General features: G+C 35.8%; 1 protein-coding gene across 2 annotated transcripts in view; it reads left to right on the forward strand.

Moving 5' to 3' along the window:
* LOC140171877 (polycystin-2-like) overlaps nucleotides 1-20,193 on the forward strand; it is a 62,531-nt gene that overhangs the window by 16,169 nt on the left and 26,169 nt on the right. For both annotated transcript variants that reach the window (XM_072195217.1, XM_072195218.1), the window contains exons 4-7: nucleotides 11,236-11,366; nucleotides 11,679-11,932; nucleotides 18,144-18,368; nucleotides 19,079-19,307. In XM_072195217.1, the coding sequence (XP_072051318.1) occupies nucleotides 11,236-11,366; nucleotides 11,679-11,932; nucleotides 18,144-18,368; nucleotides 19,079-19,307 (839 nt within the window). The remainder of the gene's footprint in view (nucleotides 1-11,235; nucleotides 11,367-11,678; nucleotides 11,933-18,143; nucleotides 18,369-19,078; nucleotides 19,308-20,193) is intronic.

Here is a 20,193-nt window from a genome sequence, read left to right on the forward strand (position 1 = left end):
GCCATCAAAATTAACATGACAGTTTCAGATCAGTGGTTTTTCCTAATTAGTTAGTCTCTGTCTGCATTACTATGGTTACATTGTGTGCTCCTTGGAAACTGTGATGCTTGAATTCTCTAAGTGCAATATTGCTATGATGTGATGACTTGTTTCAAGCAGAAGAAATTAGTGTAGTAAAAAAGCATTATTCTTTTATAATTTTATTTTGTCTCTTTTATGATGATTGCTATGCAGGACTTTCTAATGATTGATTTGAAGTAGAGGAACTTGTGTGACAATTTTATTATTTTATTATATTATAATTCATTAAAATAACAAGATGCCTGCCATAAAAAGCTGAAAATAGTTAAAGATAACGAATTAATGAATGAAAGAGCAAAATGAAAAAGCAGGAATGAATTCATGATTGAATAACCAAAGTAAAACTAAATGAAAAAGCATTTATAATCAATCATGAAGGAGGAAAGAAGGAAGAAAACTGAGGACTGACATGTTTAGGTTGAGCACAAATGTACACCTTAAAATTTGATAGCTACTATATTAGCAAGAACATTATTTTGCCCAGGGTTTTCTTTGGCAGAGATGATGCAGCCACATTTGCTTACATTTCTATAATGTTACAAACACAAAAGAGAGAGATGCAAAGTTGCAAACAAGCTTGTGCCGGCCTACGCTTACTGCTCTACATTAAGCTGATGGTAGTCTAGTGGTTTGAATGTCTGCCTAACATGCAGAAGGTTGCTGATCCGATTCCTGTATCTGCACATTCTCTGTTTTGGTTAAATTTGGTTTTGCACCAGCACTTGTTTTAAATTGTTTGTCAGAAGTTTTAATTGTAATTGGTGGGTTAATGGGCCAGAGCCAAAAATGGTCATACTCATCACTCAACTTAAAATTTAGAAATGGTCACAGGAGTGAATTTCTTGTCTGGAATAATAGACTACTAACCAAAGATTATGAATCGGCAAAAAAAAAAAGTAAAATTTGCTTGTCAATTTCGGACTGCAAGCAATGAAATGCACAAGTAGCGCCCTCTTGGTATGGCGGGACGGAATTGCTAAATTTGATGTTACTACATATTTAAAAAAGATAGGATTTTTTTGTTTATGGTATTATAAAGGTCTTCTGTATAGACAATTTCAGCACTAAAAAATGTCAGTGGACTTTGCAAAAATAAAGAAATAAATTAAAATATGTGTAAAATTCCGTCCCGCCACATTTTGAGGTGATTTTTTTACGTTCCGGAAGGGACGAAAAAAAAATTTTTAGTCAAAACTTTCCAAAATATCAACTATTATGGTAATAAACATTCCTGAGTACACAAAAATTGAATTCATCAACTTTGCTAGACTCAGAGCCATTTTAACTTCTTCTTTTTCAGGGCTTTTGTGGTAGAATGCCAGCAATAAGGCTATTTTCAGGGTCTGTGGTGTAAAACATGGCCCTGCCACATTTTGAGAAGATTTTTTTAAGTTCAGGAAGGGATGAAAATTTTCTTTCTCAGTTAATATTTTGCAATAATTTTTCATTGGAAGTGAAAGAAAAGACAATTTTGTCAGTTTTAAAGTGAATCAATTGCTTTTTTTCTTGATTTTGACATGGTGGACAAAATTCTGTCCCGCCACATTCCGTCCCGCCACAATGACATGATTTAAAAAAATTAATGAGCGCACTATAAAGAGGGGGGTGAATTTTATAATTCCTTCCATAACAAAAGAAGGATAGTTGAAGTTAATACCAATGTTAGAAACAAATGTTTTATCCCAGTACTTTTGATAAAAATTCAACAAATATATTGTGTTCACAAATACATGACGTTTATCATTCCGTCCCGCCACATCGATGAATTTGTGTTACCGTGGCAACAAGTTGATTCTTTGGACTATTTTTCTTGCGTATGAATGTAGTCTGTAACTTACTTGTTTATATTAAGAACATGAAGAATCCATAAAATAAACAGTCACAGAGCTACAATTTAAAAGGTCTATCAAAATTCCGTCCCGCCACAAACGGGAATTTTGGCTCTGGCCCTAATCTGTTCTTTCCCTTTTTGATTGTTCTGTTTCATGTTGTTTCTGTTTGTTTGTGCTGGTTCACGGTGCGTAACTCTATTTATATTACCATACAGTAACGAAAAGTCCTCTGTCATATGTTGTAATGCTTTTGTGCAACAAATCAAGATTCAAGAATGTCATATTGTTAGTTCATCACAGATGATTCGGCTATCATTCACTACGCCAAATGGATATTACATGCCCTGCTTGGTAAACCATGTAAAGCAGTTATTAGAAATCTAGTTTACGCAGATAAATATTGTTATGCTACATATATTTTGTCTGGATGTATGGAATACCTGGTGGCACATTTAGGTCTGTAATGTTATTACAAGATGTGAAATTGTGCTGAATTAAAAACATACATTGTTATATACATTTATGTTACCAGAAGTGATTTGGACACACTTGGCATAGAACTTAGTAATTTGGATTTATTTTTAGTTAGCTTTAACTTACTTTGTTTGCTTCATGGAAATTTAGGATTTTTAGGAAGGGTCATCAGGTGCATCATGGTTAAAAACCTGTCATGACAGAATGGTGTTGCTTGAGTTCCTATTGAGAAAATGATAATTTGTTTTGCTTTTTAAAAACATTTTCACGAAAAAAAAAGTCCTTTTTGGTTGATTTCATGTAAGGGTCTCACCAATTCCCAGGTATTTGAGTTCCTGTCGATCCTTGGCCTACCCAGGTCAATATTCATGGGTTTCCTGAATGCAACATAAAAAAATTACTAATAATTATTAATAACACTGTATGTGTCTGAGTATATAGTCTCACCCTTTTTAGGTGACAAAATTCCAAAATTGAATGGGGGGGTGGGGTGTTACTATACTCATTTTTTTTTAATGGATTTTGAGCTGGACCTGCTATGATCATTCATGTTTGATTTCAAAAATACATTTTGTGTCTTTATTATGTAAAGTTATAATTTGTATTCATGTCATAGTAAATGGATACATATCCAATGCATTTTGAAATCTTTAATAGATTATGAAGTGAACACAAATTATGGGGTGGGGGACTTGAATGTGGGACTATACTGGGGATGATTAGTTGATTACGGTAATGATTTTTAATAAAAAGAAGGAAATAGATCCAAAATTACTTCAACCGGTTGTTCAACCAGAGAAATACTGCTACTGAAAAAAGGAAGTTTTTTATGCTCTTAAACGTTAATGTTTTTTTTTAATTTTTCAATATTTTTAAAGCCCTTAAACATAGGCCTACAGGTACATGACCTTTCTTCATCTTGTTGTATATGCAACCATGGTTAACGTTGGTGTATTATGTTTTTGTTGTATTTTGTTCAAGTATAATGTTTTTGTGTATTTCAAAGTATTGCACCTTGGAATATGTTGCCGAGATAGATTGCGAATTGTAAATAACTAACTATTGGAACAAACAAGCATGGATGCGAAAACTCAAATAATATTGGATGTCCTTTTTTCCTGAGATTCGAGAATACCACATGTGCCTTCCTTCCGCTCGGTTGGTATTTTCCTGGCTCATGCTGTATCATATATTCTCAAACTAGCTATCCAATATCATAACTATCAGCTATGTTGAATATGATTAATGTGATGGCGTGCAATGGATCGGAGGAAACCTGGTATTCCGATTATTGACAGTCTTTATAATGCTTGATCTGGTTTCATGTGATCATGGGATTATGTGTAAATGCATCATCTGGTTTCATGTGTTTAAGGGCAGCATAACCCTGTAGAGCTCAAAATAATGACATCTCGTTTTGCTTATAACATGAGAATGGTGCATCACAGATAGGTCAAACTATACTTCTGCATCCTAATGGCCAGAGGTATACATTGGAGTGGTTTTCAACTAAATTTAAGTAATTTAGAAATTTCCCCTGTATCAGATAGTGAGGAAGGATATCCAGTCAATTCTTGAAAAGTAATGAAAGAAGAAAGCGAAAAGTTTGACAAAGTCCTATGAACTAAAGTGCATTTGATAGGAGGCTGACCCTCGTCCTGAAATGTTGAAAATTCCAACCCATAAAATCAACTTTGATTGATATTTTTTAAACTAGCTTTTTACAAACATAAGACTTTTTGACCTACAAATGGACTTTTGTTTCTAGGACGTTGTCAACCTTTGGCTTGTTCCCTTACTCACTAGATTGTGTGGTGATTTGTTTTTAATGTGCCTTTCAATCAACTTGCTGTATTTGGAAAGAAATCATATTTGTCAACCATCTACCATCTTTGAAATCAATTATTATATGCAGATAGGCTATATTTTTCTGTAAGTGATTACTCATACACGTACATGTTGGAAAATATAATGTAATTGGCTTTGGAGAGTAATTCTGGAATATTAATGTGAGCAATTGATCTTGTGTTGAATTTCTGTTTATTTAAACTATAATTTGATGCTTTGAAACTATAATTTAATGTTATATTGGATCCTAATGAATTTGTTTTTTTGCTTCATGTTGAATGGGCAAATACCACCCATTTTGCAACTAAAATATTAGTCTACTGTAGTAGACCAGTTTAATTTATCATTCCCAAAATTAATCTCTCTGAATTGATCATGGAAAACTCATCATTCCTGTTCTGATTCAACAGCTCAGATATCCATGAGAAAACTAGTCTACTGTATTTCGAATATAAAATGAACTATGCACTCTATAGTGGGTATGATGTTACCTCATTAAAAATGCAGTCTTGGCTGTTTATTCACATATCCTGTGGTTTTGACAAATTAAGCCGTTTGAATAGCCGTCCACCGCGTATTATTTGCACAAGGTCCATGTATACGCTTGACGTCGCGCACGTATACGCGATGGTTAAGCTGTCAAAGGAAATCTGAATGACACAGATAGAGCTACCCCACGTGGGTTGGGTTCAGTGAACACAGTGGGTTGGGCTGAAGCATAAACATGTATGCTTGCCTATCTGTTATTGGTTAAGATTTACCACCCACGTTGATTTTTACTTCATTAACATTCATCTCAGATTCGGGATGAAAGAGGTTGAGTCTATGTGTTAAGATATGGTGGGTCACACAGGTCATATCCAACTACCGCAGTCCTTTTTTCTCTGGGCAGGGCAGTCACTGGAGATGAGATGTGTTTCGTCATAGATTTTAAATGGTTTCATGCATGGAAACGTATGAATTGTTTATCAAAAAAAAAAAAGGAATGCATCGCAGTCTACTAAAATATTTGTACTTGCCTTAAAAAAGGACACACCACATTTATGGTGCAGTTAAGAATGATGGTAAAAATAAGAATGATGAAAATAAATGATTATGAGGATTTTGCAGTAACAATAACAGCATTCATAACCTCATTAATATACGCGAAGCATGTAATCCAATCAAAAGAAATTGATTGCCTGACCGCGCACTAATTGCGAGGTCATTAATAATAGGCATGTCCACTAAAAATTGAAGTACTTTTAAATTGATTCAGACCTAACTTATTGGCTGGGAATTGATGAAAGAAACATTTTGGCGTTTAAATAATCTTAATCGGACATTTCATTCAAGAGATATGGCCTTTTGAGTGTTACGGTTTTATATAGGGCTGCTAGAACATGTTAAAAAGTTAAAGTCCAAAAAGGATTACTAACAGAAAGTGCAATTTTAAGGTACTTTTTCTTAATGTATTTATTAACTAGCGTTATCTGGAACATTATATTTGCTTATAACAACATGAAAATAAGATCATCCTGAAAATTTAATCGATTTTGTTGACATACAACAAAAAATATAAGACCTCAAAACCCATGGTTTGTTTGGTGAAACCGCAAACATGATCATAGATGGCCGCCATGGAAAATATCTCCATAGAGGAGATGAACAATAAGTGCATTATTTCAAATGAATGGCGGTAGTCTTAAACATTGTTCAATCTTTTACGGTCAGCACATTTTATCTTCAAAAATTATTATATTTCATCATGGCATAAGTTTGGTAATATTAATCACTACCAATTTTGAGAAATTTGCTCCAACTCAAAGGTTATCTTTAATACATTGAGCAATACACTGTGTGCATGGAAGCCATGATCCCGGGGCCATGATGGATAGCATATGATATGGACATGGTAGTGAGAAGTGCATGATTTGAGATGGGCCGCGGTAGGCTTAAACATTCTTAAATTTCTTAACATCCTGTACATTTTGTCTTCAAAAATAGTTACATTTTATGACTATGTAAGTTTGCTTGTCTGATTCACTCCAAATTCGGAAATAATTGCGTTTGAACACGTGATGCACGGAATGGTGTCACTTCAACCTGTTGTAGTTCTCATCTCATTAAATTTTTCATTAAAAAAAGTTGATCTCTGCATGGAGGAAGGTCCTCTCTATTTACTGACCAATCAGGAAAAAGTTTGGTTAATGTTTTCTGGTGGAATCAGGAATTTCTTGAAACACCCTGATATAGGCCTACATTTGGATCAAAAAGAAGTATACATACGCCATTTAACAGGCCTGGGATTTCTTGTGTCGATCAGTTTCTCCATAGACAATACGTGTGTGAGTGCCAGCCCTCGAATTAAGGATCTGAAGGGGCACGGCAACTTTTTTAGGGCAAGTTGATAATTGCCGTGGATTTTTACTGAAAAGGCACGGCAGCACGGCAATTTGTAATATTTCAAAAGGGCATCAAGGCAACTGTTGAAAATTTGAGAAGGGCACCAAGGCAATTTTTCAAAAGTGAATAGATGCATTACCGTCAGCTGAATTCGACACCAAAGTAAAATTCGACTCTCAACTTTACACTAAAACTAACCCGATTGCTTAAAAAACCTGCTTTATATTAAAAAGCAATCAAAAATCAACAGTTTAATTTTGCGATCCCTAGTTCTGAGCTGCAAAACTGACTCGAAACAGCGATGAAACAGCTGTAACTTTGGTAATAATATTGATCAAATTCGCCGGGATAAAAACTATTTCGTGTAAAACATATCTAGAGATGGGCTCACATGTACATGATAAGACGATACCGGAAGGGTATCGCCCTCGGTTTGCAATGGGAAGTCAATGTTTGATAATCGAGAGAACAATTGATTTGCCCAGCGCTCAGATTTTGTTCACGACACGAGGTCGAGGAAGCTTTAGTTACTAACAGCGTTTCTGATTGGTCGATAGTACGTTGAAGGTATTTCTCTGACCAATCGAGAAAATGAAGTCAGATGAAGTCGGATTTCTAGCAACCAGATAATGTATAAAAGCCGATGTGATTGGCTGAATATGTAAGCTTATGTAGGGGTAATGAATATTAATTCACAACAAACAATTGTGTGTACTGTGATTGATAGCTGGATTACGATGCTCAAAATAGCGATCGTGTTCAAGATTTTCGATTTAATTTTCCACAATTTTGCGGGGATTTAACCAGTACTTGTTAATGATTTTATAATGAAGGGGCAGGGCTGGCGGCTAGGGCACCCACGGCAACTTCATTTAGGGCACGACAACTGACTGCCGTCGGTAAAGGACATATTTTGAGGGCATTACGGCAATGGGGGTGGGCACCCACGGCAATATGCCGTCGGTGCCGTGGGTTAATTCGAGGGCTGGTGAGTGCACGCACACAGTAAATGAAAAATCGTTCTAGTGGAAACTGTATGGACAGTGGGCATCCCTATTAATAACTCAACAATGACTTCTGCGCATGCGTGCGTGTATAAGCTAAGCGTTATGGCAACGCACACGCCTACGCGATGCCGTCGCGCTTCTGTGATTGGTAGCTCTTGTTGTCGGCGCGAATGGTATATTCGCCTGGTTGATTTTTTTGTAGGGTAGGTTACAAGAATGATTAAAACTGGTTATATTTAACAGCGTTTTATGGCATAAAATAACATAAAATGCCATTTTGATATGTTCAAAATATTAGATTAGTCGGGTTTTGTTTTGGACCCTCCGATTTCACACAATGACCTCAAAATAGATGGTGCGCAGTTATTATTGTCTAATTATTAACAAATTCCATAGTACAGAATCACTGGGATATGACCAGAAGTTGACAATAATTAACAAGTGGGTCACTGACACTGTTATGGACACTGACTGCAAACATATGGTTCTACTTGGTCACTGGTCAGTGCACAATGACATGGAACACTGATTCATATTAGGCCCATTTCACGGTTAGGCGCCACTTTTAGTGAAAAAAACTCGAAATTTTCAAAATGGATTAAATTAAATTTAATAGGGGTTTTCTTTTCCAAATAAGACCAGATTTTCATAAAAATATCATTTCCCAGCTTAAATCTCGCTACTTCTTGAAGAAAATTATGATTTATTATCTCATGTTATGTAATTTTTTAACAAATTTGATCAATATTGAGTAGTGTATATTTATACTTTGACTGTCCAATACATATATCATAGATATTTAAAATAAACGAGTATGTCATAGGCTCCCTTCTGACCAAATTTGGGCAAATTTTGTTGTGTAATGACAAATTTATGGCCACTTTAATGTAATTTTGTGGTAAAAAAGGGAAATTGACATGAAAAGGTTTACTCGACAATTTTAATAATCAATGAATGACCCTGATATTGCACAGCTTTGAAGGTCATAATATGGGTAATGTTCACAAATAATATCAGCCAGTTTGAAAACACAGGTCAAATTCAAGATTCTGATGTTTGTGCAATTTTGGATGTGACTGATGTCAATGTGAACGGAAACCACACACTGTAAAGCAGAGTATGTTTCAGAAAATAATGATTCAAAGAGTTTTCACACACTCAGTGAATTAAATGGGATATATTGAAACATATCAACCTGTGTTAGTGTTCATTTTAAAACATTGTTTACAATTTATAGAAGTGGATGTGACATTATGATAAGGCCAAGTAAAATAAAAAACATGTTTCACATCCGGGTTTTTGAAAAAAAGGAGGAAGAGGGGGCTTTTTATTTTTTATTTTTATCGCAAAATCGGTGTAAATACCCATAATTAGAGCTGTTTTAGCGTATACAATAATGCCTGGAAAAAGGAGGAGGCCTCTTTTTATTTGTTGTTCTGAGAGATAGGCCCTCTTACTATCACAAAACCTTACAAAAGTGTTTCTTGTATGTTAGCAAGGCTATAGAAAGCATCTCTACTTCCTAGACATATTTTTGAAAAGTTATAACTGAATTTCAAAAAATAAAATAAAATTGAAGAAACCTCAAAAAGGAAGCGGGGGGACGTGAAACATGTTTTATTTTTTATTTGGCCTAAACAGTTTGCTTGTCAAAAATATAAGCTTTGGGCACTTCTAACACATATATTTTGTGAGATTCTATTGAATTGAGCAATGCTGAAACGTTTTTCCTGACCCTTTATATTTTTGACAAGCAAAATGTTTATAATTTACTGAAATGTTCCGTTCACAATTGAAAATGTCACATCCGCTTCTGTAAATTGTATACAAAACTGTCCTCTAAAGACAAAGACAAAGCTTTGAAATAATCATATATGACATGTACAAAATAATAAACCTATTTTAGAAAGTCAAATATCATGTTGTTTAAGTATTTTGGCCTAGCAACTACTTATTTTGTGGATGTGAAAAGTGAACGAAAATTGAAGCTTTTTGAATCTCCTGTCACAATTAAAGAAGGCATACTGAATTAAAGATTTGTTGTGCCTTTTGATCCCCCACAAACCTGTAATGAAATAACTTCAAACTGGCATCCTAGTCCCATTCCTGTCTTAGTTCTTTGAAGAAACTATTTTGGATGTGACAGGTACCATGGATGTGACACATGTGAACGGAAACTTTGAAATGACATCTGCAAGCTAAGTTGATGAAGGAGTTTTCATTAAATGGTGTCATTAGATAGCTCATCGCAGGAGATTTTTTAAAATCAAGGAGAAAAAATTCTGCCACATTTTGTTAATAAATTATACTATTTGGAAAATTAATCGGATGTGACAAAATTGTGAACGGAATTTGTTGGCAAAAATTCAAAATATCGCTGTATCTACATATTAAGAGCAACAAGTGTAATTTGTTCAACAAATAGTAACAAGACTCTGAACTTTACTAAAACACACTAGTTTGCCATTCATGTAAAGTATTAGTCGATCTATTCCACATTGAATAAGGTACATAGATGTGAACGGAAAATGTCACATCCGAATTCAGAAATTTAAATGGTTCTCATGCTAGTTTAACTGACAACTAATACTTTGTTCATGTATGGCTGTATAGTGCAACTTGTTCACTACATAAAAACAACAAAAGCAGCTGGTAGGCTCAACATAGTTAAAAGTGGCAGCATTGGAAAATAAATGTCTGTTTCCAGGTTGCTAGTGAAATGTGGTTTTTGACCACTTCTGACCCCTGTAAGCCCTGAAAGATAAAACTAGAAAGGCCGATTAAGCTAATGGAGGTAGGCCATACAGAGACAATGAAAAATCACCAACAGTAAATTCTGTAACCCCATTATTTTTTACACACCAGGCCAGATATGTTGAAAATCAAAAAGTGGCGCCTAACCGTGAAATGGGCCATTAATAAACCAGAGCATGAGATGATTGAGATCTAGGTTAATTTAGAAAAAAATCCATAGATGAGAAGTAAAACATTGTCTTAGTAAAAATTGATGCTTTGTTTGAAACATTAGTCCTTAATTATTAATTATTAATTATTGATGTCTTTCGAAATTTGTTCTTGCATTTTCTTTATTTTTTGAGAATTTGACATTTCATTAATTAAGATATTTGTTAGAAGAATCAAGTATCTTTGACAAGTCTGGTTCAACTTGAAAGAAAGAATTAGTACTGTACAAAAATAATAAATTCAATTTGTAGGGTGAACCAAACAGGTATTTTTTCACAAACAAGATGGAAATAACAAATATTATCTCACTTTTTAATCTGAAAATATAAACATGCAAGGTTAGAATTGGTACATGTACATACATACAAATTAAATAATACATTCAGCATGGAATTATCATCAATTGTTTCTACTGTCCGCATAAGGTGTCAAAATAAAACACAAAATTATCAAAATAAATGTAATCAAAATCAAAACAAACAAATATATGAAAAAAACAGAAAAAAAATATGGTCACATTGGCCTAAAGCATATGGCTACGATGGCTCATTATAAGTTTGACAGAAGAAAGAAAGAAGAACTGGCCAAAAACAGTACAATCGCAAATTTTGTAAAAATAATTTCCCCATTTCTTTTGCTTACAGTGACCTTTGGTATGACTGACTCCACCATGTATTACTACACCAAAGTGATGTCTGAACTTTTCTTGGACTCGCCATTCCCGGACACAAAGAATACATTCCGTGGCATGACCACCATGATGGACTTCTGGAGAGTAAGTTGTTCTATTGTTCCCTTATATAGGTATTTGTTTATCTAAATAATTTCACAATTTTTTCAGAAATATAAGTCATCTAGTGAAAACATTGATTTTTACATTTCATTAAAAACACTTTTGTAATAGTAATTGAGTATGATTCACATGTTGACAATGGTAATACTACTATGTAAGAATTGTGCAAATCTGGCCACTACTAGACTTGCATATTCTGAATAAAAAGGATTTCCACCTGGGTCGTCCTGATTATCCTATTATTATTTCGGAAACAATTGAACTCACTACCTTTTCCCCTTACTTCCCAACTAGTTCACCCAAGGACCAATGTTGGATGGTTTATACTGGGAGACTTGGTACAATGATCAGAACGTGACTGGCGAACAACTTGGCTACATCTTTTATGAAAACAAACTTCTGGGAGTGCCCCGTATCCGACAGGTGAAAGTTCACAACCAATCCTGCACCGTACATTCCGACTTTGAAGACAACATTCGACAATGCTATGCGCCGTACTCGGAGAGTGCTGAGGACATGGATCCTTTTGGAAAAATGAACGGGACTGCGTAAGTTGAAGTTGTGCCCTTTTTATGCAGATCTGAGTTGATGATGGTTATGTGTGAGACTCAGAGGCGGATTTAAGGAAAAGGGCCCTGTCAGCAAAATATCCTGGGGGCCCAATGGTAAAGAGTTGAAATCAGAAACGTACCTGAATTTTTGTCAGGAGGAGACTAAGAACAAAATTTGATAGTGATCATTAGTTCGGCCCAATGTTATGAGATACGTGAGCGTAGTGTAAACATTCATTCCTTTTCATACTATTTGAAGTAAAAGTTGATATAGGCCTATATTATTACGGTAAATTTCGCGCAAAGCGCGCGAAAATTTACAATTTCACGCTAATCTATACCCAATTTGAGGGTTTATCAGATTTGTGAGTGTTTAAACAGTACTAAAGAACAAGGAATATTTCCTTTTCTGTTTTTGCTTGATAGTCAAGAAGCAAGCAAATTCCAGATTAATGGTCATAATCTGATCTCAAGGAATACGAAGCCATGTGGTACGCGTGAATTTTGACATTAGGGGGGCATGGGGTTGGAAAAAAATCTTAAATCCAGGACTTTTTGGCGAAAAATTAAGTTTATGACACAAATGCGCGCGAAAAATGTTGCCATTTTGAATCGAGACTGTCAAAATATGGTGCAAAATCCCCATCCCCACACCCCTGGATCTACGCCTATGCACCTTCTAAGGGCCGGATTTGCCTTTTGGGGGCCCTGGGCCCGGCCAAATTTGGAGGGCCCCAAACTCACTGTAAGGAAGGCATACGGTATATGCACTCAAGTGGCTTAGTTTAATTTGAATTACGTATAAGATTGCGGCAGAAGCATAACAATTTAGAGAGAGTCGGGCATATTTTGTTTTCGATTTTACTATGACATTTGCGGGTGAAGCACGGAAAAAAATGAAGGTGAATTTTGCTATAATATAGGGCCAGTGCGCGCTTTTCGCGTGGGCAAAATTATGCAATTTTACCCTATTTTGGCCCAAAACATGGTGTTTTAGGTCTAAAAAGGAAGGTGCACAGGGCAATTGGGAGGGAGGCACATTTTGGGGGCCTTGGGTCTGGGCCCATTGGCTCTGTACCCAATAATATTTGACATTATGAGGCTCATATACCCATGTAAAGGTACACTGCGCAAGTGCTGAACCATGAACTGTTATTGCTTTAAATTACTTTTTAAAAACATTTTAGGCCCAGGGGACCTATAATATTTGACCTTTGGAACTCATGAATAGTTATTGAGAAACGACAGGCCCTTTGTATTGACATTTGGGCCCCCGGGAACTCTTGATCTTGGGTATTCGGGCCAAAATTGGCAAAATTCATATCTAAGGGGAAAGACCTTCAGGCTTAAGGTGGTTTTGGATGATATTTCTGGAAATCAAGAAATGCTCTGAGCATGTTTTCAATATAGGCAAAGTACACTGATCGCTATGCCTTTTGTTTGAAGCAAATCGGACATACGGTTTTCATAATACATATTTTCTTTGTATCTTATTGTTTTTATCAATAATCAATGTAGTTAATGAGCTAAAATGACTGTAAAGGCTCATTAAGGAGGCACACAGGATCACTAATTATCCATTATTATTCACCTCATAACTCGAAAACTATTTATGTAAAGTATATAAAAGTATACATTTTTTTAAAGGAAATGATCTCATAAATCCATTTAAAATGTCAGTTTTGGGTAAAAAAGTACAATTTTCGAGAAATTCCCAAAAAACGGCTTTTTTGACCAAAAATTTTTGGTCCGCCATAAAAAATTATTTGAAAATCAAAAACTGTAAAACATGAATTTTATTAATTTAGACAAATAAATCTAGAAAGTGTTTTTTTATTTTTTCTAAATTTTGCTTAGTTTTTAAAATATAGGCAAAAAATCAGTAAAAATGTGTGACCCGTGTTCAAATTTTTGAATCATGGGTGATAAAAAAAGTTCTAGGCCCTAATTTAAAAAAATGAAAAAACACTATCTAGATTTTGGCCATATCTAAACGTTTGACTTAAAAACTTACCTCAGTGATGCTTCATTTAGACGCTATGGCGGACCAAAAGTGGTTAAAAGTGGTTAAAAGTGGTCAAAAGTGAACTTGCCGAAAATCGCGATTTAGAAAAATACAGCGAATTTTAGGTCCATTTTTGAAGATTATTCCATAAATATATAATCCGGTGACTTGTGACGTTTGGTCAAGTTAGAAAATGAGAAGGGCGTCCAACTGCAGCAGATTGTCATTTTTTTGGTGATTTAGAAGGTAAAATATACAATATGACAAAATTATCCGTGCACATTCGGCAGATGTTTATCCACATGGAGTAGCCATTTTATTTACTTCAGTCTTGTTTCCATGGTGCAGCAGAGAGTCCGGCAAGGCCGCGGCGTCGCGTCGGCGTTTGAGGAGCGACTGGGCGCGCGGACAGACAGACAGGTTACGCGAATAAGTTGCACAGTGCATGGTTAGACTGGATCCTTCAGTCTTTCAACAACTACGCACGGTCATCGGCAACGTGAAGGATTATGGGTAAAAAAAGGCGCCGCCATTAGAGGCCAGAAGGATTCAGGCTAGTGCATGGTCGTGTTGCCGCGAACGAAACCATGATTATTTAAGCACAATTTTGTCCTGTTCCGTATAAAAAAAAAAGATCATGCTCTGTATTAAAATTTGCGGACATCAGAACATTCAAAGTATAGCATAGAATAACTGACAAGCAATTATTTTAGCAGATAATCAGGAAGTTTTATGAAATGAAGAATAAATTGAGACATAATCATGATAATTGCGATTTCTGTTTTGTCCTAATTTTCATAATTTTGCTTTCATAATGTTTTTAATTTAAATAAAGTTGTAAAATATTTTGTGCCGCATAAAAAGTGAATAAAATACAACAACAAAAATAAAAAAAATGTGTCTGTTGTTGTTTTCAATCAAATAAACGTGTAAAAAGTGGGGTAAAAGTTGTAATATGTCTTGAATAAACTTCTTGTAGAACGGACAAAAAAAGTAGGTCTATACGGGCAAAACACGGAGAGGTCACAAGAAAACTGAAAAACACGGAAATTGACATAGCCTAACAAAACCGAATTTCAAAAGTAGAAAACGGAACACTTATGGCTTTAAATTAGATTGTGGTTTATGCAGTAGTCCTACAGTATATAGGCATCATGCTATAAAGAGCGTTTTAAAACACTGCATGAAAACATTCACGAAAAATGCTTTAAAGCAGTTTACCTTTTAAAGGATACAGAAAACATTATAAACGTGAAAGTTGAAAGCCAGACAAACATTGCAAATAAAAAGGCATTCGGCCAAAACATTCGCAAAAAGTGTTGCAAAACCAAAAGCCTTTATCGCAATCATGGCATATGGTAGACCTAATAGGCCTACTAATGGAAATGTAGTTAAAATGGGATATGAAAAAAGCACGCAATTTGCGTTTTTCGATTATATTTCGCGTTTGAAATTATTATTTAGCATTAAAACATTCATGAAAATGCTTTCATAAACGCGTGCACAATATGCAGATTTCAAATATCGACATTTTTGACATAGAGTTGTAGGCCTATGCTATAGATGGTCGATATGATGTATTGAAATGTCAACGTTTTTGACATTGCGTTAATGGTCAATCAGGAGTAGAGAACGTTTGAAAACGAATCTTAAATCCGTGTTTTAATAACACTTTGAAACATTATTCAGGGCCTTAGGTATCTAATATAGGCCTACCGGTAGTAACGCTTGCCTATTTTTTATGGTCTTCAAAATTAAGACGAGACTGAACGACCGCAGAGGCCCTCGAACCAAGGCTGGGACTGCATAAAATATAAGGTAATATAATGGGCCTATATTCTTGTACAACTACACCAACTTGGTAAATCAAATAATAACAATGAAATGAATGAATGAATAATAAGCCTAGGCCTACTATACGGGCTAAGTCTAGCCTACTAGCAAAATCTTTAGGGCCTACGTTTTCTATCGTATCTACCAGATTGCGTCATCATTACAGGGCTTCTTACGGGCAACTACTTCTTAAAGATAAATTTCATCTTTTCAAGTTCAGAATGAAACTTGAAAAACAAACAAAAAAGTCACTATGATATTCATATTAAAAAAACCTATAATTTATACCACTATATCAGCACTTTTTTGGCGAAATTTATCGAGTAGGCCTACTGATTCTGGGACGGGGACGGTGGTGGTCTGTCGGCCCGCAGTTTCGCAATGCAATGGTGCAAGCTTTTATTTTCCTATATACCTTGGAAGAGATCAATACGATAAAATACGGTAGTGATCCCAGACAAACATGATGGTAGTGATCGCGATGGCGACTCCAGCGCCTCAATCAGCAATCACCTCGCCCATCCAGTTTACCATGTGTGCGTGTCTTTGCTAGCTGTGCGCTTGATGCAGCGTTCTGAGAACGCGATCTATTATGGAAAACAATGATTTATTTGCTTTTGCATTTTGACAAAATTTAAAAAAAAAAGGGTCTTTAAAAATAGCCTTTCTTATGGTTAAAATTTTAAGATTTCTTTAAAATCTATTAATGACAAGATAAAATACGGTTTGAAGATGACATTAGTGATGAAAACTCAATTTTGGCCATGTAACATTTCAGTGATCCTGTGTGCATCCTTAATATGTAATTTTTGCCAATATTTTGCTAAAAATCCATGCATAATGTTCATAGTACTTTTATTTTGCATACTTTTGCCCTGAAACTTGGTCAAAGTGTTTCTAATATGTTCTAATGTATTATATAGTGAACCCGCCCCCTAATTTGCATATTTGCATAATTAATGAGCTAATTTGCATATATGCTAATTAATTATGCAAATATGCAAATTAGGGCGGGTTCACTATATAATACATTAGAAAATATAAGGAACACTTTGACCAAGTTTCAAGGCAAAAGTATGCAAAATAAAAGTACCCTGAATGCATGGATTTTTAGCAAAATATTAACAAAAATTATATGTTAATGAGCTTCTCCAGCCATTTTAGCTCATTAACTTTATTGATTATTGATAAAAACAATAAGATACAAAGAAAATATAAATTGACATATTTGGAAAACCGTATGTCCGATTTGCTTCAAACAAAAGGCATATTGATAGTTGTGCTTTGCTCTACTCAATTCATCTGTTTAAAACATGCTTAGAGCACTTCTATAATGCCTCCAATACCACCTTAAGTGCATCACGGTCCACATACGGGGTCCTTTGTAGTTTTAGACCCAGCTTTGATGATACGCTTATATCTAACATTGGGGGCCCTAGACCCATACTAGATGTACCAATTCGTAGTCCTGATTCTATAGAAATTGTATTCCCAAATATTAAATTTGGGCAGCTAGGGCCCTTGACTTTTGATCTCTTGCTGTGGCCAAAACGGGCAAAATTTAATGAAACTTTTCAAGAATCATAAATGCAGGCATAAATATAGAATGTCCTCTTGCATGCGCGGGCATATATAACCTTTTCAGTACTATTCTACCCACCGGACCTTTGAACCTTGCAGAAAACAATTAAAGCAAAAGCGGGGGGTCCTTTGGCCAAAATAACAGGGGCCTTGTCAGCACTTGCTGACAGCTTAAATCCGCCACTGGTGAGACTTAATAAATATGCTGGATAATTATGTTTGTAAGCTTTAGAATGTATGAGAATAGCGGTCCAGTTGGCTCCATCGGTAAGGCGTTTGCCGTTTGACTCTGGTTCATTGGTGCGTGTGCGGCAATACGAGTTTGAGCCCTGGCACAGTCCTTGTTTGTTCTTGTGAACTAATTGAGCTAACTTGAAATTCCCCTTGGCAAAGAACTACTTGTTGTCTTGGTTAACTGTACAAAAATTCTGGAAGCTGATCCTGGCTGCAGTGGTTTATTATAGTATATATATTTACGGTGCACTTTTCCAAGTCCCGGTTTGTTGCTAAAAAATGGTTTGTATAGTGTGTCATAGAATTCCTGTGAAGTGCGCCGAGGCTTGTGGCTTATGCCTGTGCTAGGGCACTATAAATCACTGTGTTTTTTATTTTTTCAGACACTTGAGACTCAAATTGATTCCTGATGAACATTTTAAAGAACATGATCTTAGCATACAGAACCAATTATTATTTTACCTTGTACGCATTTATTATGTGGTGACTTTTATGTATACATGCATGTCGGGTAAAAGTTTCTAACATTCTCTAATTGTTTATGCCTACAAACAGCTGGACCTATAACACGGAGGACGAATTGGACGGGTCTAGTCACTGGGGAAAGATGACCACGTACGGAGGTGGAGGGTTTTATGTTGACCTGACCGATCGTCGTGCAGCCAGTGAGGCCATCGTAGGTGACCTGCGGGACAATCTATGGCTAGACAGGGGCACCAGAGCAACCTTTATAGACTTCTCTGTCTACAATGCCAATATCAATTTGTTCTGTATTGTAAGGTAAGCTTGCAGCAGGGTTGCCAAAAATTTTTAGCCTGAATCGTGGGTCAAAGCAGCGAAAAGTCACCCAATCTTTTCTCTGAATCATTGGTTTGTATAGAACAGGAAAAGTTCCGCAATTGGACTACCAAATTTGCAGGTTTGGCAACGCTGACCTTGCAGGTGCTATACAACCACGGATCAGGCTTTGACATTGAAAAATTGTTGGGAAGCTACTCATCACTCTGCTGAGGATGTTTGGGAGAGCTCTAAGGAGAAAGATTTAAATTGAACAATGAACATTGTTTTTTTTAAAGGGATGCAAGTAGGTGTGGGCTATAATAAAGGTCAGAACATGATGACCCCGTTGGTTTGGTGACGATATGGGTATTGATCCCATTTTGAGAAAACAATTGGGTAAAAGTGTGAAATCCAGGGTGCTTCAACAAAAAATGTGGCAGATTTTGAGATCATGAGTAGGCTATATTTTTATTATTTAGAAAACAAACTAAGGAAGTTGCAGATGAGTCATCAGAAGAGTGATCTTCTCAGCTGAATTATTGATGGAATGAAGGCATACATTATTGTCCAAACAGACTTTGTAATCTCAAGTCATACTCAAGATATACAAATCATCAAATAAAGAATTTTCTCAAAATCTATTGCATTATGTTTAAGCATCAACAATATGTAAAACATTGTGTTTTGAATTTGTTTTGTTTTTCAATCAGGTTGGTTGTTGAATATCCTGCCACTGGTGGCGCCCTTCCATGGTGGACCTTCCGTACAGTGAAGCTGCTGCGTTATGTGACGGCTATGGACTACTTTGTGATGGCATGCGAAGGCATATTTGTCCTCTTCATCTTATACTACACAGTGGAAGAGATCCTGGAGATTAAGGTCCATCGCTTGAAGTATTTCAAGAGCATCTGGAATTGTCTGGATGTGCTCATTATATTGGTAGGTTTCAGTGCGATAGGTGAACCTCTTTCCTGTTCCTACTTCATGAATGGTATGCATACAGTGTACAGGAGCACATGTCCCCACCCATTTAGAGTGAACAATCTGCAAAAATTATCCTGTGTCCCTTCAATCTCTCAAGCAGGCTTGTTGCCACTCCCCTCCCCTTTGAATGAAAAAATACAGTGGGTGTACAAATAACCACACACTAAAATTTAAAAAATCTTTTATCCTGGCATTTCCAAGAGTTTATTAAATTTTGGCAAACAAGCAATTTCTAAGGCTGAGCTGGTGTTTTCTGTCACGTACAAGAGGAAAACAACAACAATAAAACACACAAATAATTAGATCATGAGATAAGCCCATGAAGTTTGTAAACCCATATGTGACCGTACAGCACGAATGAGCCGTAAATGTCCTCAATTGTATTCTGAGTTACAGTGTAAAATGGGCATGAAGGTCATATCCATAGGTATTTCAATTTGGTGCTACGTGTATCTCATTAAATGAGGTACACGTAGCACCCAATTGAGGTACCTATGAATACGACCTTCATGCCCATTTTACACTGTAACTCAGAATACAATTGAGGACATTTTCTGGCTCATTCGTGCTGTACGGTCACATATCGAAGCCAAACTAATTAACACTGAACATTGTGTTTTATGGTGCAACATGTGTGACTCATTTATCATGGATATGCTTAGCAAACTGTGGAATTTAATGCGTCAGGCTACTCCCCTAGCACATGGGATACATTGAGGGGCTATGACAGTTTAATTATCGTTTGAAGCGGAGCATGCTTGACAACTAGATGTTCACTTGAATATGACACAAGAAATTAATGTCACATGTGTGATGTGATCAAGCAAAATCAGTCGCAACT

This window comes from Amphiura filiformis, chromosome 15, assembly GCF_039555335.1.
Source record: "Amphiura filiformis chromosome 15, Afil_fr2py, whole genome shotgun sequence".
Lineage (NCBI taxonomy): Eukaryota > Metazoa > Echinodermata > Ophiuroidea > Amphilepidida > Amphiuridae > Amphiura > Amphiura filiformis.